General features: G+C 42.4%; 1 protein-coding gene across 1 annotated transcript in view; it reads right to left on the bottom strand.

Moving 5' to 3' along the window:
* Positions 1–24,860, bottom strand: part of CALCOCO2 (calcium binding and coiled-coil domain 2) — a gene marked incomplete at its 3' end in the record, with an annotated part of 104,754 nt that overhangs the window by 70,604 nt on the left and 9,290 nt on the right. The window contains exons 2-6 of the mRNA XM_082272838.1: positions 19,907–19,985; positions 12,693–12,829; positions 10,728–10,769; positions 8,413–8,508; positions 1,491–1,570 (exon numbers count right to left, since the gene is read on the bottom strand). Coding sequence (XP_082128964.1) covers positions 1,491–1,570; positions 8,413–8,508; positions 10,728–10,769; positions 12,693–12,829; positions 19,907–19,985 — 434 coding nt within the window. The remainder of the gene's footprint in view (positions 1–1,490; positions 1,571–8,412; positions 8,509–10,727; positions 10,770–12,692; positions 12,830–19,906; positions 19,986–24,860) is intronic.

Below are 24,860 nucleotides of genomic sequence, written 5' to 3'. Positions count from 1 at the left end.
ATTTACTATGCTCTGGGGCAACTGCACTTGCAGAGTGCACAGTCCATTTACCTTTAGTATATCAACCACAATGTATTCTGACAGCCAGCACCCATGACAATTAAAGGATTAAAGTCCAGGTAAAACCTAACTAATGCTAAACCTGCTCTGCGCCACATTCTAACCTAATCGATCTAACCCTGTAAAGTAAAAATCGCTGTACTTACCTATTCTGCCCCCGACCTGGTCCGGTCTCCAGCAGCAGAAGCTCTGTGCAGGAGAGGACCGACAACGGCTGTGAAATGGGTGGGAAGTAACGTCATCCACAGCGCTTTAAGTGGCCTAAAAGAGGTGCCGGTACTCTATTATAGCCTATAAATTCCCCCCCACATCGGGGTCCCCACAGAGCACCCCCCCCAGCCTGGGCTGGGACTCCGGAGCAGGAGAACTCACTGGTGGTGACTGGTCTGGCTCTGGAGTGGGAAATATTCTTGGGGGGGGGGGGCAATTGAGGGCGCAGATGTCCAAAATGAGTGTACTGGTACGCTAAGGCGCACGGAGAGGTGGCAGTATGCTCAAGCCATATTTGGAAGTGGCGGTACTGAGTACCAGTGCATACCGGCCCACTTAAAGCACTGGTTACCCATAGACTTACTTTCAGGCTTCCGTTGTCGAGTGCCTCTCCTGCACCCGCCTAAACCCTGAAGCTGCCGCTGACAGCTGATGCTGGTGACCAGACCGGATCAGTTGCAGAATAGGTAAGTACAGTGATTTTTGCTTTACAGGGTTAGATAGAATAGGTTAAGAATTTGGCACAGAGCAGGTTTAGCGTTATTTAGGTTAACCTGGACTTCTCCTTTAAAGACATTTCTCCTCACCTCTTGTCTCCATGACCAAACAGGAAGTGATGGAAAATTTCTTCAATCACTACACAGACAGCAAAATAGTAGAATTACCTTCATGAATAAATGCAGTTGGTGAGTTACAAGTTTGTTGAGCCTAGGACTCTAAAGTGCAACTTCGGCTTTAAATACTGCTGACCCCCTGACATGCCACATGTGGCATGTCATTTTTTTGGGGGGAGGAGCGGGTACCTAGATTTGACAGGTACCCACTCCCACTTCTAGGCGACCCGAGCGGAAGTTCTCCTCTCCCACTCCCTCCCTGCAATCTTCTGGGACACGTCACAGGTCCCAGAAGATTGCCCGGCCATTCACAACGCGCAGCGCGGCTCGCTCATGCGCAGTGCGCACCCGGCTGTGAAGCCGCAAGCTATCACAGCCGGGTGCCCACACTAGAGATGCCGACGCCGCCGAGAGGAGAGGGAGAGGAACGAGGCTTCGGGCGGCCGCATCGCTGGATCGTGGGACAGGTGAGTTTTTTTTTGTAACTGCTGACTTTTAATAAACACAAAAATAGTAGTTGTAGAATGCCACAATGTTGAAAATTGAAGTAAACAGAGTTCAGTAGTACGCATTATATGCAAAGAGCCATCATTTATGTATACATACAATTGCAGCTGTGATTCTTGGTTGTTTCTCATCAACGCCTCTTTTTCCTCTTCAAGGTTCTTCACTTGGCATAGCATACCCTGATTAAATGGACAAATACATTCCTTTGTTTAATTTTTAGATACTGATAATGCATGGCTTTATCCCATGCTAGCTTCTTGGCTGTCATGCAGATGATTTGGCTTCAATGCTTTCTAAATCTGTGACTTGGAACAAATATGCTAAGATATGGAATTTTGGCCCTTTTTTACATGTCTGGCCCAGATCTCTGAATCAAAATACTGAGTAACTTGGTTTGAGAGTGTTTTGCAAGACCAGCAACATTTTTTTAATACATTTTGACTTGATAAACAAGCGATGTCTTGATATGAAAGTAGCATAATGTCACAACTGAGTATAAAAGAGAAGAGATGCGCCTCTAAGTGTAGCAATATGATTACATTTAACCTCCCTGGCGGTATGATTCTTTAGGATTTTAGGTGCTGAAAGCGGTACCATTATTTTGTATGTAATTCTTGTGAATGAGCAGCCCAAACCAACTGTATACATATATATACATAAAAAGTACAGTAAAACTGCAGGAAAGGGCACTGGGGGGCAAACTAATGTGATTTTATTTTATTTGTATTTTATTTTGCAATGTATCAGTGTGTTTGGTGTGTTTTACATTTGAATTTGCCGCCGGTTCCACCCCCCTGCGAACGTCACGTCGCAGGAGACGGAAGCTGGGGCACGGAGACGATCGGGAGGAAGAACGGCCGCCAGACACATCGCTGGATCCCGGTCACAAGGTAAGTAACCCAGCTTTCAGGATCCAGCGATGCTTCTGGGGGTACCCCGAGTGTGGCTCGGGGTTACCGCTTTCGGCTCTGAAATTTAACCCCGAGCCACGCTCGGGAATACCGCTAAGAAGGTTAATGAAAGTTCAACACTTAGCAACTCACATGGTTGATGAATAAAAGAGGCACATCTAAGTATACAGGCATCCGGGGTAAAGCTGTCCACATTGTCCATCCTCTGCCATCAACGTCATCTCTTCCACACTGCGCTTCACGAGTGCTTAAAGCCTCTCTTTCGGATCGCTTTACTGCAGGGCAATCTTTCCGGTCATGACTGTAGGCTAACAGCGGTGAGATCTGGCAGTGTGGAGAATGGTCTATGTGGACAGCTTTAGCCCAGATGCCTACATACTTAGATGTGCCTGTTTTAATCATCAGCCATGTGAGTTGCTAAATGTTGAACCTTCATTAAATGGAACCATATTGCTACACTTAGAGGCGCCTCTCTTCTCTTTTATACTCTGTAGCTCCTGCTGGATTTTGCTTCCAATCCCCTTGTGGAGGCGGCCGCTTGCAGATGGACATTTTATGGTTACACAACATGACATGGCTATAATCTTTTTATATGGACCATAAACTGAAGGACTTATGAATAAATGATTGTGAAACGCATCATCTGAGTTTCCATTATTTCTTATGGGGAAATTCACTTTGATATAAGAGTGCTCCGGATTACAAGCATGTTTCCTGAATGAATTATGCTGGTAATCCAAGGTTTTACTGTACAGAAAAAAAACTAAGCTTCTACGTCTTATGGTGGTGGGCTGACAACACACATCATTTTTGTTGAGTGTTGTCTCCCCTCCCAGTGTCTTTTACTAGACCAGCCTTTTTAAACCAGGGTGCCTTGAGGTTTCTTTAGGGGTACCTTGGTAAAATTCCTACAAATTGCCCCCAAATTGTATACAAGCTGGTTGGAGGTAAAACCTGCCTTTTAGTTACACACAGGCACAGGTTTTTTTTGTACACAATTGACCAAAAACATCATCAGTTGATAAGGGGGATGCCAGTTGCCTGCATACTATTTTTGTTTGACCCTCCCTTGCCTTTCTTCATCAGCTTTGGGGGTTTCATTAGCTAAGTGATGGAGAAAAACTGAGGGAGAAAGGAAACATTGGAGTACCAGTCAGTACCAGTTTGCAAAAGTGTATTTGCTTTTGCAGAATTAATCACCTGCAACTTTGGGTGCCGCATTATGTAGAACTACTAGAATCGTTTTTAGATTTTAGAATGGGGCGCCTCAAGACTGTCCATAAGTTTGGAGGGTGCCTCGAAATTATCCATCATTTTAAAGGGTGCCTTGACTGAAAAAAGCTTGAGAAACATTGTATTAGACTACTCCACTACCCTACTTTTAGATATGTACACCATAAAAGCTCTAGTCGAAGTTGAGAACTAGGAGAGCTCTTTGTGATAACACAAAAAGTGTGCGGACAGCTCTGAAATTATTGTAAGGTGAATATATAAAATATACATATATCAGGTTGACCGTGCTCAAAAAACAACAAGAATTGTGAAAAACAGTGCTTATAAAGTCCTATTAGGATATCCCCTTATTCCCAAACAGTGAAATAGTAGACAATTTTCTCCAAGACACTCCACTCCAGAAATCACCCGTGAGTTCAAAGATTCCTTCCTTCACCGACAATCACATGCACAAGCCACTCACCAGATACATCTGACCCCCATTACTGGCAGTCAAGCACAGCATAAAGATATATCCAAATAGGTTCCGGGTCTGTCAGATGAGGTACTCTTTCTCAGAGTAGGGATGTGTATAAGAAAGAAGAGATAGGCCTCTCATTGTGCAGTACATTAAAACCGTTTAACAATAAAAATGAAAATGCGCTTACAATAATGAAACTTGCACTCTACCCTTTAAAAGCAGGGGACACCGTTTTGCATTCCACCTGCGTCCCAAACAGCGTAAGTGACGTGTTGCGTATCCGTATCCCTATGCGTTTCGTCAGCAAACGCCTGACGTCATCAGGGGTCACGTGATCACCCACGTCGCTTCACTCATTATATACACCGCCGCCTTGGGATGGTCCAATCCGATTCAATCCTTCCACTCGTAATGGCCGAATAACTCAGATGTTAGCTATATCAATCAATCTGAGTAGTAACTATATTATTGGCATTAAATTAGCAAGGGATTTGAAGTGGATGCCTATGACTCGAATCCAGACCTCTAGTGCTGGAAAAGTAAATTACACCCTAATTCAAAAAAAGGGGGAATCCAACCCCACCAATAGACTACACTAATGCCATTCCGTGGTAAAACGGTTGAAAAAACCCCAATGTAACCCACAATTTAGATGCCATTTAGTGGTTGGATGTGGCCAGTACTCCTCCACAGGAATAAATTGAATTGGATCATTTTAACAAACTATTTTAAAATATATTAAAAAATATTAAGAAAATTCCTTTAATAATTTGAAATAACAGTTTAAATCAATATCAATATATATATATATATACATACCCATAGGGTATATAATATTTATTTTAAAAATCCATTCTGTTTCATTCTTGGAAACTTTCTGGGTCATATTACCCCCCCCTCCAATGTTGCTCAATCTTATCTATTCCACAAAAGACCATGAGACTAGGGTCTCTGTTGTGAAGGGTCCTAAAATGATTGGACAAACTGTTTTGGGAAACCCTTGGTTGTGTTGTTTACATGTTCATTAATTCTGGTCCCTAATTTCCTAGTAGTCTGTCCAATGTATTGTAACCCACATGAACAAGTGATCAAATAGGTTACATAGGTGGACGGGCATGTAATACATTTCTTTATCGCATACGTTCTTCCTGTGTTGTTAGATTTAAATGAAGTTACTTTCCTGGCTCTATTTTTCACTGTTTTACAGGCCTTACATCTCCAACAATGGAAGAATCCGGTTTGGTCTAAAATGTTAACTGTCTCTTAGGTGGATCAGGACTGTACAGAAAAAAACCTCCACTCCTACGTCCTATGGTGGGCTGACAACACACATTTTTGTGGAGTGTTGTCACCCCTCCCAGTGTCTTTTAACAGACCAGTCTTTTTCAACTAAGGTGCCCAGGCACCTGGGGTGCCTTGAGGTTTCTTTAGGGGTACCTTGGCAAAATGCCTAAAAATTGCCCAAAAATTGTATACAAGCTGGTGAGTGGATGAAACCTGCCTTTTAGTTACACACAGGCACAGGTTTTCTTTGTACACATATTGATCAAAGACATCATCAGTTGATAAGGAGGATAACAGTTGCCAGCATACTATTTTTGTTTGACCCTCCCTTGCCTCTCTCCATCAGCTTTGGGGGTTTAATTAGCTAAGTGATGGACAAAAACTGAGGGAGAAGAGAAACATTGGAATACTAGTCAGTACCAATTTGCAAAAGTGTATTTGCTTTAGCAGAATAAATCACCTCCAACTTTGGGTGTCCTATGTGTATTGATGTTGCTGCATTATGTAAAACTATTAGAATAGTTTATACATTTTATAATGGGGTGCCTCAAGACTGTCCAAATTTTAAAGGGTGCCTCGAGATTGTCCATAATTTTAAAGGGTGCCTCGAGATTGTCCATAATTTTAAAGGGTGCCGTTGCAGGAAAAAGCTTGAGAAACATAGTAATAGACTTCCCCTCTACCCCACTATCAGATATGCACACCATAAAGGCTCTAGTCAAAGATAAGAACTTGGAGAGCTCTTTGAGATAACACAGGAAGTGTGCAGACAGCTCTGAATTTATATCAAACAGATACATTGCTTTTTAGCCCCGGTTCACACTTATGCGATGCGGGAAGGCTGCAAATTCGCAGCCTGTTCCCGCATCGCAAACGCACCCCTGGCAGTTCACACTGCCATATGCGATACGCTGGGGGTGTCAATGTAATCTTAACGACACCCCCAGTTTGATCGCATATCGCAGTGCGATCTTGCAATTCACACAGGATCAGATCGCACAAGTGTGAACCGCTGTGCGATCCGATCCTGATGCGGCTGCAAAAAAGGGTCCTGTGCGTCTTTGCTGTGGGTGCGGTGCGAATTTAGCCATACAAAGTGTATGGCTAAACTCGCACCGCACAGCCGATCGCATGTAATGAAGGAGCAGTGCGCTCTGACATTACATGCGATCGCCGCAGCCGCATCAGTGTGAACCGTCACTTAATGGTATATTCAACAGACCAAAAGTGAGCAAATAAGAAAACGTTATTGTTAACCCAGGAACACACAACATTTTTTTTAATTTTTGTGCAATCCAGCAGGTTGCCCGAACAAAAACTGTCAGCTCCGGTCGGAGACACTGTACTAATCAAGCGCAGTTAGTCCAGCGATCTCCCCCTCTGAGCAGTTGTGTTCTGACAGGGGGATGGCCCCACGCCAGAACAATCCGATCAGCGTTCTCTGCCATTGGATGCCTCCTATGATAGACAGCCCACTGGTCCAATGTCAGTCCAGGAGGCGGGACTTTGTTTGACAGCGGCTGGCATTTCAACTCCAAGCTGTGTTACAGCGGGAGATCCCCGCTCAGTTTGATCGGGCCAGAAATCATCCCGATTACCCCCTGTGATCCCTGTTGCATTGATGGGCACTGATGAGGCTGCACTGATGGGCACTGATAGGCTGCACTGGTGGGCACTAATAAGCATGGATGAGGCTGCATGATGAGCACTAATAGGCTGCACTGATAGGCACTGATAAAGCTGCACTGATGGGCACTGATCAGGTTGCACAGATGGGCACTGATAGGCTGTGTTGATGGTCACTGATATGGCTGAACTGAAGGGCACTGATAGGCTGCATTGATGGGCACTGACAGGCACTGATGAGGCTGCACTGATGGCCACTGATGAGGCTGCACTGATGGCTACTGATGAGGCGGCACTGATGGCTACTGATGAGGCGTCAATGATGGGCACTGACATGCTGCACTGATGGACACTAATGGGGCTGAAATGATGGGCACTGATGAGTCTGCAGTGATTGGCTGCACTGATAGGCTGCACTGATGGCCACTGATGAGGCAGCACTGATGGCCACTGATGAGGCTGCACTGATGGCCACTGATGAGGCAGCACTGATGGCCACTGATGAGGCAGCACTGATGGCCACTGATGTGGCGGCACTGATGGCTACTGAGGAGGCATCAATGATGGGCACTGATATGCTGCACTGATGGACACTGATGGGGCTGAAATGATGAGCACTGATGAGTCTGCGCTGATTGGCTGCAATGATGGGGCTGCACTGATGGCTGCACTTATTAATGCTGCAAAAATTCTGAAAATATGGGATCCTTGGCTGTCTTCTTTGGACTCACACATGTCTCATCACTGAGTTCTCTCTGTTTGGTGGGGATTAAGTGTTGAAGTAGGACCTGGATCTTTGGTTTTTATAATTAAAATATCAGAGCTGTTAAGAATCTATTGTAGGGGTATGGAGGAGCCGAGATCTCCGTGATTTATACTTTCATACACCCGCCGCTTTTAAATTTAGTTGCCGAGATCAGGGAAGTGACAAGGGTAGGAGCGGAGATGATTTCATGTTGCAGCCGAGATGTTTTAATGTTACCGCGGCAACAGCTGATGCGGTGTAACGTTACAACACACTAGCCCATCAAAATTCCCTACCCTCCGGACCTCTGAGCATGCGCAATGGTAACCTGCTCAGCTGTTCCATGACGTAGGTGCGACGTAGGTGCACCGGAAGTGACGAGGGTAGGGAATTTTCACGGGTATGGTTTTTTCACGGAACACCAGAGAAAAGACCAGGAGAAGATAGGAGCGCCAGCAGCGGTAACAGCACAGTGATAGAGGGCTCCATTTCAGAGGTAAGTCTGCCATAATGTGCTAGTATGTGATGCAAACGAGAACATTATGGCATAACGCTGTAGGGGGCCCATATAAAAAAATGAGGGTGGTAGAGTATACTACTACTAGAATGCCTATTTCTGGGCAACTATTATTTTTCATTTATGAATATATATATAAATATATTTAAATTGTTCATATTATATTCATGTTTACTCCTTTAGAAATTCAAGGTATAAAGCTTATACATGTGCTATATATGGAGGTAAATACAATATAGAGATACCATATTTTCCTTCTCCAGTATGTTGTCCTTTTCTTTTGCAGTCTGTAACTGGGCCTCTAGGGTCTTAATCTTCTCAGCCTGATCCTGATTTATTTTCTTCAACAAAAAATAAAGAGAATTATCCAATTATTCATGAGTGTTTCGCCAAAAGTAACCTCTGCTTATGCTTTTTTCATCAGATTCCCTGTTTGATATTTCAGCTTTGTGATTGCTTGTTTTAAAGTGTATAAATCTGCATTATTTTATAGTTTTGGATGGAGTAGCAAAGGGTTAGAACAGCTGTCAAATTTGTATTGCTTTCTGTGCCCCACTTAGGGAGAGTTGCCCTCTCGATTTGTCCCAGTGAACATTATCATCAAGACAGAAAGTGATGGGAAATCCAAATTTTTAGAGTTGTCACTGTTCCAGTAACAACTGTCTTAGAGGAAAATTTCCACTTACGCACTTCCTCCCCATTCTATTACAATTTAAGACACAGGAAGTGAAGGAAAATCTTCCCAACCAGACACAGACAGCAAAAAATACTTCCCTACGCTATCCAAAACTAAAATTTGAAAAGGTCTTGGGTATACCCTACGCTATCCAAAACTAAAATTTGAAAAGGTCTTGGGTATACATACACGTTAGGGAAAACAAGGTGGATAATATATTTAAATGGTTGTAAACCCTTACATATACCACGGAAGTGACTAGCCTCTGGTGTTTTACAGCAATGAAAAAATAATTGTTCTATGTAAGTTTTACCTGTTTATCTGAAACCCTCTCTTTGCTACAGCTTCCTAAAGCACACATTTTACATAGCATGTCTCAGCTCTAGAAGGCAGGGATCTGATGTGACACAGTGCTGAATGTAATCTGAGACCTGAGTGGAAGGAATGTAAACAACCCCCTGTGGAAAAATGTACAGCTAAGGCTGTGAATCACCTTCTGTGTGCTGGAGGAGGAGCATGGCCCTTCCCCAGGATTCTGTGGCCCAACCTGTCAGAAGTGCTTAGTAGTAGGGCTAGTACACACTATAGAGCAGTGGTTTCCAAGCTGTTTGTCAGGACCTGGGCTCGAAACTGGAACCTCTTCTGTGTCTGGTATTGATTCTTCTCATTGCGAGATGCTGGACAGCTCCCTGCCTGATCTATTGGACAATCCTGCGTGATCCTTTGGACAACCCTGCCTTGTGTCTTGATTACTATTGAACCTTGAACTCCTTGCTCCTCCCATGAACTTACTATATAAGCCTTGCCTCTGCACTTCCTGTTGCCAGATTATTGTGGTCTGATCCTGCATACTACTTGAACTACTTCTATTGCTATTTGGAAAACTACTTTGGCTTGTGAACCCGACTACGAAACTCTCCCCCTGCATCGAACTTGGCTTGTGACCCCCAACTACAAAACTCTCCTCCTGCATCGACATTGGCTTGTGACCCAGACTACGAAACTCTCTCCTGCACCGAACTTGAATTGTGACCCCAACACGGATTATTGGTTTAATAATTCAGACTTTCCTATCACTCACAGACCTGAGAACTGAGCTTGCTTGACATTGGCCATCGGTCTCCACTCATTACAGGTATTCTCCTAATACTGTGGCCTTTTGCTTGTTTTTATCTGGCTCCTGGGGCATTATTCCCCCCCCCCCCCCACTGTCTGCAACATAGTCCTCTCACTGACACCAACTATGGCCCACTCCTCCTCCCATTGATACTAATAATAGGGAACATTTCCTTCAACCGATACCAATGATGGGACGCTCTTCCTCCCACTAGCACCAATGATGGGGCACTCTTCCTCCCACTAGCACCAATGATGGGGCACTCTTCCTCCCACTAGCACCAATGATGGGGCACTCTTCCTCCCTCTGGCACCAATGATGGGGCACTCTTCCTCCCTCTGGCACCAATGATGGGGCACTCTTCCTCCCTCTGGCAATAATGATGGGGCACTATTTCTCCCACTGGCACCAATTATGGGGCACTATTCCTCCCACTGATACCAACAATGAGACAATATTCCTCCCACTGACACCATTGATGGGGCACTATTCATCCCTCCTATTAATATTATGATGGGGCAGTATTACTTCCCCTAATGCCAATCATGGGGCATTGTTTAATCCCACTGACGGCAGGACATTTTCTACTCCCACTGGCCACAGTTTAGCCCCCTAAAGTTAAAGTTAAAGTTAGCCCCTGAAGTAAACTGGTTCATTGTTTAGAAAGTTTGGAGACCCCTGCTATAGAGGGATATGCTTTGTTCACTTTATGTACAATCTAATTATCAATTTATGACCTGGCATTTTCACTTTTGAAGTAGTTGTACCTTGAGCTTTTTGTTCTCCTCGTTCATGTTTTCCATTTCCTCCTAAAATTAAAATACAAAGCAACGGATCAGGGAAGAAGCATATGTGAGAGACTAAGGACATATTTGGTGGGTATTCAATTGATATTTCAATGAACAGGCTGTATTTACAAATGATAGCGCTCAAAGCACACCTTGAGTGATGATACACTTTTGAGCACATTCCATCATGTATTGTGCAATATGTATGTAAAAGCTACTGCTAGAATGTGCTATTGGAGGTAACATGCAGTTTGTATATTTTTTCCAGCTACTGTTAGCTGCAGAGAACAACAAAGGGAAAAGGTGGTTTCTTGTGTTTTGAACTACAGTGAGTCTTCAGGACTCAGAACTAACCGGACGTGCCATGACTTTATTGGTGACATCACAGGTGACTTCACATCACTTTTCCTGTAAACATTATGTGGAAACACCTTGTTTCTAGTGCTCTCCTACAAATGCTCTTTTGGAGTGATCTTAGGCAGAATCAGAACCAAAAAGTAAGACCTGGGCTTACTGTCATTGACAGCCAGTAGTGTTTCTAGTGCTGAACCTGTCAGGACCCACTAAGTCCGAGTGCCATTTTAAGAGTCGATGTTGATGGGATGTGGGTTTGGGTCAATTACATCACTCTGATATCAGTTGGTGATGTCAAACACAGAAAGAAATCACAAGGGTGCAAAGGCCGCAAAGGCTTAGTGCATTACCAGATAAAACTTTATTCAAGAGAAGAAAAGTAGTGATTGCGTACTAACAAAAGCTAAAGGCTAGTATAGCATAAAAACCAGGCCTAAGTGAAAGGGTAGCCCTCCCAAATAGGATTATGTGTCAACATGACCCTGGCATTACAGAGACTCGCCAGCTATCGTGTTCCAAGGGACGAACCATCTTCATCAGAGCAAAGCCAGCCATTGTCACATCTCTTCTTAATGGTATTAGGAAGAGATGTGACATTGACTGGCTTTGCTCTGTATAAGGGAGTTCCTTCCTTGAAACGCGTTAGCTGGCAGGTCTCGATGATGTTAGGGTCACGTTGATACATAACCTTGCAAGGGCTACCCTGTCACTTGGGTCTGGTACTTCTGTACTAGCCTTTTCCTTTTGTGAATATGCACTTATTACTTTTCTTCTCTTGAATAAAGTTTGATCTGGTAATGCACTAGGCCTTTGTGCCCTTTCAATGTCTTTGTATGTTTGATATTAAGGTTTCCCAGTCTGAAGGGGCAGCACTGGTACAGGCTACCAAGATGTGTGAAGAAGTGATATTTAAATGGTCTATACTACAGCAGTCCTTATGAATTCCTTAGCGCTACGGTATCATTTGGAGATACAATCAGCTGGGGATGCTTCTGGGATCATCCAGAATTTGATGGGTGCATTGGATCTGCTGTTGGCCTCCTTCTGACCTGCTTTAAACGGGTTTTGCACTCTCATAGACATGTATAGAAATGCAAAATCCACTTGAAGAGAACAAAAACCTATCAACACAAGACCAGTTATTTTTCCAACAACATTTTAAAAGGGCCCCTGGGACTCAAGTGGTCAATAGCTGTAGTTTTAAACAAGCATTTTGCAATCTTCTGTGGCTGTCAAAGCTTGTCCAACACTACAGTCTGCTTTCCTGTACTCAGGTCTGTACTTACCACTTCCAAGGGACTTCTAAAGGTAGCCTAAATGACTTCAAGAAAACTGCTAGTCTTCTATATCGAAATGCTTGCTAGGTCTGATGGGTTCATGTGCACAGGCTTTTGTTAGGATCTGAGCTCTCTTCTTTTCCATACAAGTCAAACTGAATGCAAAATAACCTCAAGGCATATCAAAGCAATTCTTTGAGCAACTCAAAAGCAAATTAAAGCAACTCGGGAGAACCTGAATGCATACTGTATTCTAAAGCCCAAAGACTGATTATTGGCCACGTGTAAAGAAATTTTAAAGTTGAAAACAAACCATTGTTGCCACTATCACAATTCCATTTTCATCCTCCTCCTTCCTAAACTGGAAAGGGGTGCTGACTCCTCGAACGTCTCCATTCTGGTCCACATAGCAGAACTGATAGTCTTCATCATCCTTGGGCAGATAATAGGCTGCGAGAGATGTTGTCATGTTACCATCTGGGCTTTAACACAGATTCTGTTAATGGTGGCTGATATAAATGTACACACAACTGGAAGAAATACAAGATAGAAAGCTACAGCATGCATCTGATGGCTTCTGTTGTAAACTTTCCCTTCGCCTATAATTTTGAATATCTATAAAACAGCTTTCCTTGCTGTGAAAGAGTAACCCCAAACACAAGTAAAGCAAAATCTGTTAGTAATGCAGTCTTTCTCAACCAGGGTTCTGTGGAACCCTAGAGTTCCTCCAGAGGTTGGTAAGGGTTCCTTGAGCAATGAGTAACTTCTGCCTCTCGGATGTTTTTGACCAGCGTGGTGCTGTGGACACAGCATATCTTGATTTCAGCAAGGTATTTAATATCGTTTCACATAATGATCTTACACAAAAGTTGTACAAGCTAGGACTTAACCCTGGTGGTTCAGTGGATATGCAGTTGGCTAAAGGATAGATACCAGAATGTGGTTGTAAATGGGGTTCACTCAGAAAAGAGACCTGTCACTAGTGGTGTACCACAAGGCTCTGTACTAGGTACTGTTCTATATAATCTATATGTAAATAATATGAAGTTTGGTGGGTAATCCTCGTACACACTACTAAGAGCTCAGGTCTGAGCTGCTTTACTAACAATCCGAAGTTAGTACAGCGATCTCTCCTAATGTGCTAGTGTGTTCTGACAGGGGGGGCAGCTCACCCATCAGAATACTCTGGTAAGCGCTCTCAGCCATTGGCTAAAAGCACTGATCAGGAGCATGTTGGCTGGTTTCTTTTGAAGCGCCTGATGCCACATGACATTTGCCCATGTGTATTAGGATTAAGGTATGTCTTTTTTGCTGATAATAGAAAGGTGTATAATAGGGGTCTGTAGCATAGAATATAATTTAGCATTGCTGGAATATTGGTCAAAGCAGTGGAAACTGCAGTTCAATGTTTCTAAATGTAAACAAATGCACCTAGAGAGTACAACATTGGGGGTACAGTGTTGGCCAGCACTATAGAGGAAAAAGATTTGGGGGTACTTAAGTCAGATGATTGGAAAATGAGCAAACAGTGTGACCAGCCAGTGGGGAAAGTGAAAAGAATTCTAGGTTGCATCACTAGATGGGTCACCAGCAGGAGGAAGGAGGTTCTGATTTCCCTTTATAGATCTTAAGTGAGACCTCATTTAGAATATTGTGTCCAGTTCTGGAGACCTCACTTAGACAAAAAGACATAGGATGGGGATAGAATAATAATCAATAAATTATCAGCGCAACCAACTAGTGAAAAAAACAAAAATGGCATAAACCATGGGTGTCCAACCTTATGGCTTCTCTGGGCCACATTGAATGTAGAGAAATTTTCTCGGGCCGCATATAAAATATATACTATAGTTAAGGTATATAATTAATAAAATGCTGCCGCGCCCTTCCCACGCGGCCGCACCCCCCCCCCCCCCCCCGCACTGATCAAATGAAATGGAATCAGTATACGGAGGTTTACTTCTTCTGAGAGATATTAAAGGAAAAGGACCCGACTTCCTTCCTCCCCAGCAAAAAAAAAAATTGTCAGGGGGCAGTTGGCCGCATTGCCTGGGGTTCTGGGCCACATGTAGCCCCCGGGCCGCAGGTTGGACATGCCTGGTATAAACAATTGAAACAGCAAATTAATACTGGTGCAAATAAGTATACAAATATCAGTGCAATAATCCAGCTGCAAACACAAATTGTGTAACACCTCTCAATTAATATGCAAATACCTATAAAAGTGCTGCGCCAGAAATACTTAATCAATATATAAACAGGTGATATTGATGGTGTAATAAATATCAAAAGAGTCTAGAATAAAGTCCATAAGTGTCCAAATAAAGGTGAAAAGAAGAAACTTCCAACAAGGTAGTAAAAAAACCAAGGTGGTAAGAAAATCATGAACATTTTTTCACAAACACCGCTGTGCATATATCCCACCACCGGCTAGATTGGTCTCTCACCTCAGCCACAGACCCATAAAAAAAAAAAAATTTATGTTTTTAATGATCGGTATTTACATATCTGTGAAGGACTCAGGGAAATGGCGGGCGTAGGTACGCAGTCTCCTAGTTGGTTTACCTATATAGACAGGATTGGCTGCATTAGATTACTATTTTCACCCATTTATGCATATGCATAGCATGACACTGTAGATCGAGTTCCCCGATCTCTGGTTCCGGTGTCCTGAGGCTGTGTAATTATGCAGGGCGGATCATACGAGCCATATCCAATCGGAATGAACCCATACAACGGGAGGCACCTTTATAATGAAGGGCAGGTCAAGCAGTCTCCACCCCTACTGAAGAAGTCGAAGGCTATTGGTTAGCTCTGATGTAACGCGTATAGGGGGCGGAGCCTGCATACCTGACGTTGTACTTTCCCTTGGTCCTAGCTGCATGTGTATCTGTCTGCATTGCGTGCACCGCTGAGTGCCGCTAAATGTGAGTACCTTTTACTATATCTAATAAAGACATTGGTATTCAGACGGAGAGCACTATATATGTCCTCTTTGTTTTATATATACACCGATTTCTGAGTTTGATTGGAGTTCATCCATCCCCACCTGAGTGATCTATGTTGGGCTGTCCAAGAGAGCTAGGAGAGGATAATCCCCAGGCTGCTACAGCTGATATATGCGATCTCTGACCCTTTATGGGTCTGTGGCTGAGGTGAGACCAATCTAGCCGGTGGTGGGATATATGCACAGCGGTGTTTGTGAATACATTTTTATGATTTTCTTACCACCTTGGTTTTTTTACTAACTTGTTGGAAGTTTCTTCTTTTCACCTTTATTTGGACACTTATGAACTTTATTCTAGACTCTTTTGATATTTATTACACCATCAATATCACCTGTTTATATATTGATTAAGTATTTCTGGCGCAGCACTTTTATAGGATGGGGATAGAGTCCAGAGACGTTTAACAAAAATGGTGAAAGGTCCAGGGGATAAGACTTATCAAAAGCGACTTCAGGAACCTAATTTGTACAATCTGGAGGAAAGAAGGGAATGTGGACTAAAACCTTTAACTACATCAATGGGGTCAATAAGGTTTAAAAGGGCAATATTTTCAATATGAAACCAAAATCAAGAACATGGGGACATGACTTTAAACTAACTGGAGGAAAGTTCAAAGGTAATCTTAGGAAGTAGTATTCTACTGAAAGGGTAGTTGATGCTTGGAATAAACTTCCAGCAGAGGTAGTGAGTTAGTCAACAGTACATGACTTCAAACATGCTTGGGACAAACATTTATACTCAGACAAAAAAGTTAATGAAGAAAAAAAAATTGCAAAACAGGCAGATTTGATAGACCACCTGATCTTTTTTCACTTGATGTTTCTATGTTGCTATGTAGATGAGTAACAGCTGACAGCAATGCTTTTTTAGCTATCTGTAAAGGTGAGATTCTTCCCACTGACCACAAATATAAGGAGCATTCTTCCCACTGACCATAACAGGAATGTAGCGTGAATTGTATAGTAATTATTAGCAGGGGTTGCCTGAGAACTGAAAGTTATTTCAAAGGTTCCTTCATGTTGAAAACATGGAGAAAGGCTGTGCTAATGCGACATTTCAACTGCAGCTATGCGGAAGCCAGAACTAAGCTTACCTGGATAGAGTAGGAAAGGGTTCGAACCAAATCCCATGTGATATATGACAATCAGATTCTGCAAACTTTTACATGTGTCATCAAATAGTCCTGCGGCCTTCTTTCCTATCATTCTGTTCCGCTCAAAGTTTTGAAAACTTGGCCTACATATTCTGGCATACATATATTGGCATACAGAAAACTTGGCCTACATATTTTTAGGAACACATTTTAACAAATATACTTGCAGGTTACTTGCAACAAGAAGATTCTACAAGATCAAAAGGAGTGCATTTTTAGGAGAGTGAGAGAATTGTAGTGAGGTAGAACATCTGTCAGCTTTTATTTTTTTTGCCATGTGTACACCTTTTGAAATTTATTAATATTTCCAGTCTTGATGAAAGGATGTCACTAGGGCAGAAAGTCAGGGAAAATATCCCTTGCAAAAAACCATTAGCAATGTTTAACCGTTCACAATTCAACTAAAGTGTTTTTAACCGATTGCCGACCGCCCCATGCAAATATACTGCGGCAGGACGGCTCGGCTGCTCTAAATCACATTGATCTACGTGAATTTGTGCAGGCGGTCGTGGGGGGAGCGTCGGCGATTGCCGCCGGCCTCCCGCAATCATCAGAGAAACTGACAGAAGACCCACCTGCTTATGTAAACAAAGCAGGCGGGTCTTCCGTCACACAGGCAGGGAGAGATCAGGAGTTTCAGCTAAGCTGAACCCCCCATCTTCCTGTAAATACAAAGCAAAAGAAGGGCGCACCAGCCTAGTGCATTATCCTCAGCAAGTTTATTTGGATAAAATTGTTTAAAATCAAATACTCACAAACAAACATGAAGTTCAGGCACATCAATTCCATACACCTGCCTCCTACCAGAGGATCAACGTCTTTACTGGAAGCAGGGGGCTGACGCGTTTCGAGGCCGTGCCTCTTCCTCAGAGGCTCTGAGGAAGAGGCACGGCCTCGAAACGCGTCAGACCCCTGCTTCCAGTAAAGACGTTGATCCTCTGGTAGGAGGCAGGTGTATGGAATTGATGTGCCTGAACTTCATGTTTGTGAGTATTTGATTTTAAACAATTTTATCCAAATAAACTTGCTGAGGATAATGCGCTAGGCTGGTGCGCCCTTCTTTTGCTTTGTATTTTCAGTGTCTGGTCGACCACCCTGGTCGTAAGGGGCAGCAAAGCCTAGCCATCATGGATGCCTAATATCAGCATGAGTTCCGGGATTGAGACAGCCTGAGGACCAGGTTCCGAGCGCAGGAAAGGGGGTGCTGTTCAGCACTTATCTTTTTTGGAATACCCCATCTTTCTGTGCCTGTCACAGAGGCACCAAACCCCGCCCCCCCACAGTGAGTGAGTAAGCACCAACAGGCATACATTAACCCCTTTGATCACCCCCAGTGTTAACCCCTTCTCTGCCAGTGTCATTTATACAGTAACAGTGCATATTATTTAGCACTGATTACTGTATTAGTCTCACTGGTTCCCAAAAAGTGTCAAAAATGTCAGGGGTCCGATCTGTCCACCGCAATGTCGCACTCCTACTAAAAATCACTGATCGCTGCCATTACTAATAAAAAAATAAAAATAAAATAAAAACTCCAAAAATCTATCCCGTAGTTTGTAAACGCTATAACTTTTGCGCAAACCAATTAAAATACGCCTTTTGGGATTTTGTTTTACCGAAAACATGTAGCATAATACCAATTGGCCTAAACTGATAAAAAAAATGTTATTACATTTTTTTATTGGGAATATTTTATAGCAGAAAGTAAAAAATGTTTAGTTTTTTTCAAAATTGTCGCTCTTTTTTTATAGCGCAAAATCTAAAAACCGCAGAGGTCAAATACCACCAAAAGAAAGCTCTATTTGTGGGAAAAAAAGGACATCAATTGTATTTGGGTACGGCATCGCACGACCGTGCAATTTTTCGTCAAATTAACGCAGTGCCGAATCGCAAAAAATGGCCTGGTCATTAAGGGGGTAAAACCTTCCGGAGCTGAAGTGGTTAAACTGTGTAAGGTCTGGGGTGTGGTGGTAGATCGTGGACCGAAGAATCCTGAGGAGCCAGGGGTTCCGGGTAAAGCTCAGATTTTCCACTGAAAAAGTAAAGAGGGAGGCAGGAGATGTCTTAAGGCTCGTACACACTATAAAAAAATCGGGCGAACATTTTCGTCCAAAGAATTTTCGTATAGTGTGTACAAAACTTTCTACAGATGATTCAGAATTTTCGTACGAAAATTGTCGAAGGGACAAACTCCAAAATCATTCTCGTACGGAAAAAAATAATGATTTTCGTTTAATGTGTACTGTTTTCGTACGATTTTTGTACAAGAAAAATCAGAAAAGAAAGACTGCGCATGATCAGAAACAATAAGAAACAAAAAAAGGCATTGTCGTACGAGAATTTTCGTACAAATTTCCGTAAGAATTTTCGTTCATCGGTTCCGATTTGCTGTGAAACAACGAGAAAAATCGGACAATCGTTCCTCCGATTTTCTTATAGTGTGTACCCCACTTTAAAGTGTAGTAAATAAATTCAAAAACAAGAATGCAGTGATTCCACAATAAAAGGACAAGAAAAAGATCAAAATAGACTTACAACTGTTGAGGCTGTGATCATCTAGCTAAGGGGGAACACACAGCCTTTTGAGTGCACGGGTGGAGAAAACCTGTTTCCACGCAGGGTCAGTGTGGTCGTTTTCTATGCCTCGGGCATTCCCATCCTGGGTGCTCTTTGGGGGCTATCAGGTGGGTGAACAAAGTGGTAGAAATAATCAGCACATAAAGGGCCCTTTGATTGGCAGAGGCGCCCGCCCCAATGCGGTTGATTAAAAGATAGGCACAAGTCGCCTGCTTTAGTAAAACATCAAATTACTTTATTTCACCAAATAATACAATTAAAGCCTAGTACACACAGGTCAAATGTCAGCCGCCATCGGGCAGTTTAATAGAAACTGATGACATTTGGCCCATGTGTATGGCAGCGGGTCCAACAGAAGCGGGCCGAAAAAGGTCTGCTGACCAGCTCCTGGCCCAGCCGATGGCTGAGAGCTGACAAGAGTGTTCTGATGGAGGAGCACAAAACATAGAACACAAAAGCTCAGCAGGGAAGATCGCTGTACTAACATCAGATTATTAGTACAGCAGCTTTGACCCGAGCTATCAGTTTTTTTTCATTCAACCCAGTGTGTAATGTGTATGAGGCTTTAGTTCTTGTCTCAATGAGGAATGGGGGGGAGGGGCGGGGGGGTAGAATCTCTCCAAGGGAATACAGAAATAAAAAGAAGCCACGCTAGCAATCTTCAATCAGAGGAAGCAGGAGATGTGATTGCAAAACATAAAGTACACTAGGTTGCTGTGAAATCATCCAAAAATTCACATGGGGAGAAATTATGAATTTTAGCAAAGTTTCCTAAGAAGAAATTCTGACCTTTGAATAGAACTTGGTTATCCTGACATGTTGATAATGAAACCCATGTGAAATATTCTTTTGTGGTTTGCCATCCAACCTAAAGAAAAAAAACAATCCATAAACAAATGACAATATTATCTATACACATAGACGGGTGAAGGATTAATTTGTAAACCGGAAAATGTCCAAAATAATGTATAAAGATCCAGGCAGATGTTAAAGCTCAAATCTGGGCAACTTTCAAATTTAACACGTATATTGGCAAGCCTGTACCGTTTTCCTCTTAGCCTTCTTTAAAAATATACTTACTACCATAGTTACATAGTTAGTCAGGTTGAAAAAAGACACATCTAGTTCAACCAATAAAAAATAAATAAATAAGTCATACAATCCCATATACACAATCCTATACCCAGAGTTGATCCAGAGGAAGGCGGAAAAACCCCAGCAAACCATGATCCAATTTGCTACAGCAGTGGAAAAAATTCCTTGCTGATCCCCTGAGAGGCAATCGTATTTTCCCTGGATCAACTTTACATAGAAATGTTAGTACCCAGTTATATTATTATAACTTTAAGAAAGAATCCAGGCCTTTTTAAAGCAATTTACGGAGCTGGCAAGAACCACCTCTGGAGGGAGTCTATTCCACATTTTCACAGCTCTTACTGTGAAGAAACCTTTCCCTATTTAGAGATGACATTTTTTTCCTCTAGATGTAAAGAGTGCCCCCTTGTCATCTGTGATGACCTTAAAGTGAATAACTCAACACCAAGTTCAGTATATAGACCCTTTATGTAATTGTACACGGTGATTATATCCCCCCTTAATCTCCTCTTCTCAAGAGAGAATAAATTCAGTTCCTCTAATCCTTCCTCATAGCTGAGATCCTCCATGCCTCTTATCAGTTTGGTTGCTCTTCTCTGCACTTTCTCCAGTTCCCCGATATCCTTTTTGAGAACTGGTGCCCGACACTGAACTGCATATTCCAGATGAGGTATTACTAATGACTTGTACAGGGGCAAATTGATATCTCTCGCTCTCTGGAGTCCATGCTTATTTTAATACAAGAAAGGACTTTGCTTGCTTTGGAAACCGCAGCTTGGCATTGCAAGCTTTTATTAGGCTTATGATCTGCCAAAACCCCAAAAACCTTCTCCACTATGGATTCCCCCAGTTTTACTCCCCTAGTATGTATGATGGATGCATATTCTTAGCCCCCAAGTACATAACTTTACATTTATCAACATTAAACCTCATTTCACACCTAGTATCCCAATTAAACAGTGCATTGAGGTCGGCTTGTAAATTGGAGACATCCTGTAAGGACGTTTTTCCACTGCATAACTTGGTGTCGACTGCAAACACTGGAATGGTACTTTTAATCCCAGACCCTATATCAATTATGAAAGATATTAAAAAGTAAGGGTCCCAACACTGAACCTTGGGGTACACCACTGATAACCTTAGACCATTCAGAGTAAGAATCATTAACCACTGCTCTCAGAATTCTATATTTTAGACATTTTTCTATACATTTACAAACCGATCTTTCCAAGCCTGTAGACTTTACCTTACACATTAGCCGTGTGTGGGGGAACTGTGTCAAATGCTTTTCAAAATCCAAGTATACTACATCCACAGCCACCCCTCTGTCCAAGGTTTTACTTACCTCCTCATAAAAAGAAGTCAGGTTTGTTTGACAACTTCTGTCTTTCATTAATCCATGCTGTCTGTTGTTTAAAAAAAAATTTACAGCAAGAACTCATCTATATGGTCTTTTAATAAACTTTCCAGTATCTTCCCGACTATAGAAGTTAAACTAACAGGTCCATAGTTACTTGGTTAAAACTTTCATTGCTTTTTAAATATGGGCACCACACTGGCCCTATGCAAATCCAGTGGTACTCTTCCAGTCAAAACGAGTCCCTAAAAATTAGAAACAATGGCTTTGAAATGACACAGCTCAATTCTTTTAGAAACCGTGGGTGGATGCCATCTGGTCCAAGTGTTTTATCCGCCTTTATTCTGTCTAAATATTTCTGGTCCATATCAATTTTGAGCCATTGTGATTCATTTGGGGCTGTGTCAATACCCTCCCCATTGTGGTCATGAGCTCTCCCATGTTCCTAGAGCTTAAGAAAATATTTAATAAATTTGCCTTCTCTTTGTCCCCAGTCACCCACTCCTGATTATTTTGTAAAGGGTCTACATGCTCAGACCTTAACCTTTTGCTATTAATATTTTTGAATTTTTTGGGGTTTGTCCTACTATCTTTTGCAATCTGTCATTTGTTTAGAATTTTTTGCGTCCTTGATTTTCTTTTTACATATTCTGTTATATTCTTTGTAACATTTAAATGATGATAGTGTTCCTTCATTTCTATATTTTTTTAAAGCTCTTTTGTTATTATTTATAGCTTTTTTGACTTGCCCATGAGCCACATAGGTTTTTGTTTTTAGCCTTTTAAACTTATTGCCCATGGGATTATAATTTGCAGTGAGTTTGCATACAGTCTTTTTGAAGAATTCCTATTTCTGTTCTGTGTTCATCGATGCCAATATTCCCTCCTAGTCTAAATCTTGGAGTCTAGCCCTTATCCTTGGAAAATTTGCTCTCTTAAAGTTAAATGCTTTTATATTTCCTATATGTGTTTGTTGCTTACAGCTAACATTAAATGAAATCCTGGTATGGTCACTGCTACCCAGATGTTCTTTTATATGAATCATGGTAATAAGCTCTGTATAGTTTGAGATTCCTAGTCGGGGCCTCAATAAACTGGACCATAAAATTGTCTTGTAATAGGTTTATACATTTTTGCCCTTTAACTGTTACAGCAGTGCCATTACTCTAGTCCATTTCCAGGTAGTCAAAATCTCCCATTATTATCACTGTCCCAGCCCTTGCAGCCCTTTCTATCTGTGTAAGGAGCTGCGTCTCCACCTCCTCATTAACACTGGGAGGTCTATAACAAACTCCAATGATAGCCTTTGTAGTATGCACAACCATGTACATTTCCACCCATAATGCTTCAGACTCATCACACTCTCCATCAACTAGGTCCTTTTTTACACTCGCTTTGAGATCACTTCTCACATAGAGACAGACACCACCACCCCTCCATTTTACCCTGTCTTTCTGAAAGAGAGCATAGCCAAGAATAAGAATAGCCCAGTCATGTTAATAATGAAGCCAAGATTCAGCAATACCAATTAAATCATAGTTCTCCTCATGCACCAGAGCTTCCTACTCACCTAATTTGCTTGGCAGACTTCTGGCATTGGTGAACAAACACTCTAACTTATTGTCACATTTTGCACACGTATGTTGCTTTTTTTTATTTTAGTACAAATAGTACAATTTCCAATGGTTGTTTGTAACATGGGAACCTTCATATCACCTGCCATAGCCCTCCCCCCTATCTTTCCCCATTCCACACACCAATAGGGGCTGACCCCTGTCTGACCCATTATATAATAATTCACCCTCCCCCCTAAATCCTAGTTTAAATACTTTGTTTAAATACCAGCCTTCCCATAAACCTCTCCCCTAGAACAGCAGATCCCCTTCCATTTAGGTGCAAACCCTCTTTAGCCTATAGTTTGCACCCCAATGAAAAGACAGCCCAGTGCTTTAAAAACCCAAATCCCTCCTTCTTACACCAGGTCTTTAGCCATGCATTCAGTTCTCTCATTTCCCCCTGCCTGTCCTGTGTTGCGCATGGCACAGGCAATATTTCAGAGAATATTGCCTTGGAGGTCCTTCCCTTCAACTTGCAGCCTAATTCTTTAAATTGGTCCTTATGGAGCCTCCACCCTCCATATATTCTGTCATTGGTTCCAACGTGGACCAAAACAGCTGGGTCATGCCCAGCCCCTCCCATAGTCATTGTTCTCATGCATGTTCTCTTAATTTTATGACCCTGGGACTGGATAGGTTTGCCTGCTACTTATCTGCATGGTGCCAAGTCCCCTCAAACCTTCCTGTAGTTGTTAGAAGAACCATAGTAGATAAGAAGGTGGGAATCCTAGAGATGGGCTTTAAAGGAAACATTTTCTGATAGAAGCATGGAACTGTAAATTAGGTCTTATGTGTCTGCAAATATTAATACCTGGCAGTAATTCTAAACATGTTGCTTCCATACTTTGAGTCATCACTCTGTAACATGTATGCAGATAAAGGAGTTTTGACTTCCTTGAACTGCACACTTTATTCTGGGTAATATAGCCAGGCAACTGGACTTTTCACAAGGCTACAATGTATGTATAGAGTAAGGAAGAATAAACCATTTTTTTTGCTTTCTGTGTCACAATAGGGAAATTTACCTTTACTTTATGTCTTGAATTTAAATCTCCTCAGTGGAAACACACATAGCATTAACCACTTCCCCAAATGGACTTATCTGTATGTCCTTGGGTTTTAGTGAGTATACTGGGATGATGCCTGCACCTACAGGCATTATCCTGGTATCATTCTTTGCACCTGTCAATTCTGTACAAGGCAGAAGTGATCTGAGTGGCTAATGGGGTCCCACCTTCCTCCTGCCACATTTCCGGGGCTCTCTGGTCCCATAGCGGAGGCCTGGTGCGATGCAGCAATGGCTGCCCTGTACAGAGAGAGAGAGGAACTGAGGTCGCTCCTCTCTCTCTGTAACCCTGGAAAGCAGGAGCGATGAGTAATTAGTCACTTCTGGTTCTGCCCCATTGTTTACCTGGCCAGAGACTGATCTCGGTCTGATCAGCTGCATGGGGGGGGGGGGCCAGAGGAGAGATTTGGGGACTAATAGGCCCCAAATCTGTCCATAAAGAGGACCTGTCATGGCCCATGCTGCCACAAGGGGTGTTGTTCACCCTTTGTGATAGCAATAAAGTTATTACAAATTATTTTTTTTTTAAGTGGAAAAAATAATTGTTTTGTATAAAATAAATAAAAACCAAAAACGGTGATTGCACCACACATGTGAGGTATTGTCGCG

Source organism: Pelophylax lessonae (genome assembly GCF_965119305.1).
Source record: "Pelophylax lessonae genome assembly, chromosome: 11".
NCBI classification, from domain to species: domain Eukaryota; kingdom Metazoa; phylum Chordata; class Amphibia; order Anura; family Ranidae; genus Pelophylax; species Pelophylax lessonae.
This window is presented reverse-complemented; position numbering and strand designations above follow the sequence as displayed.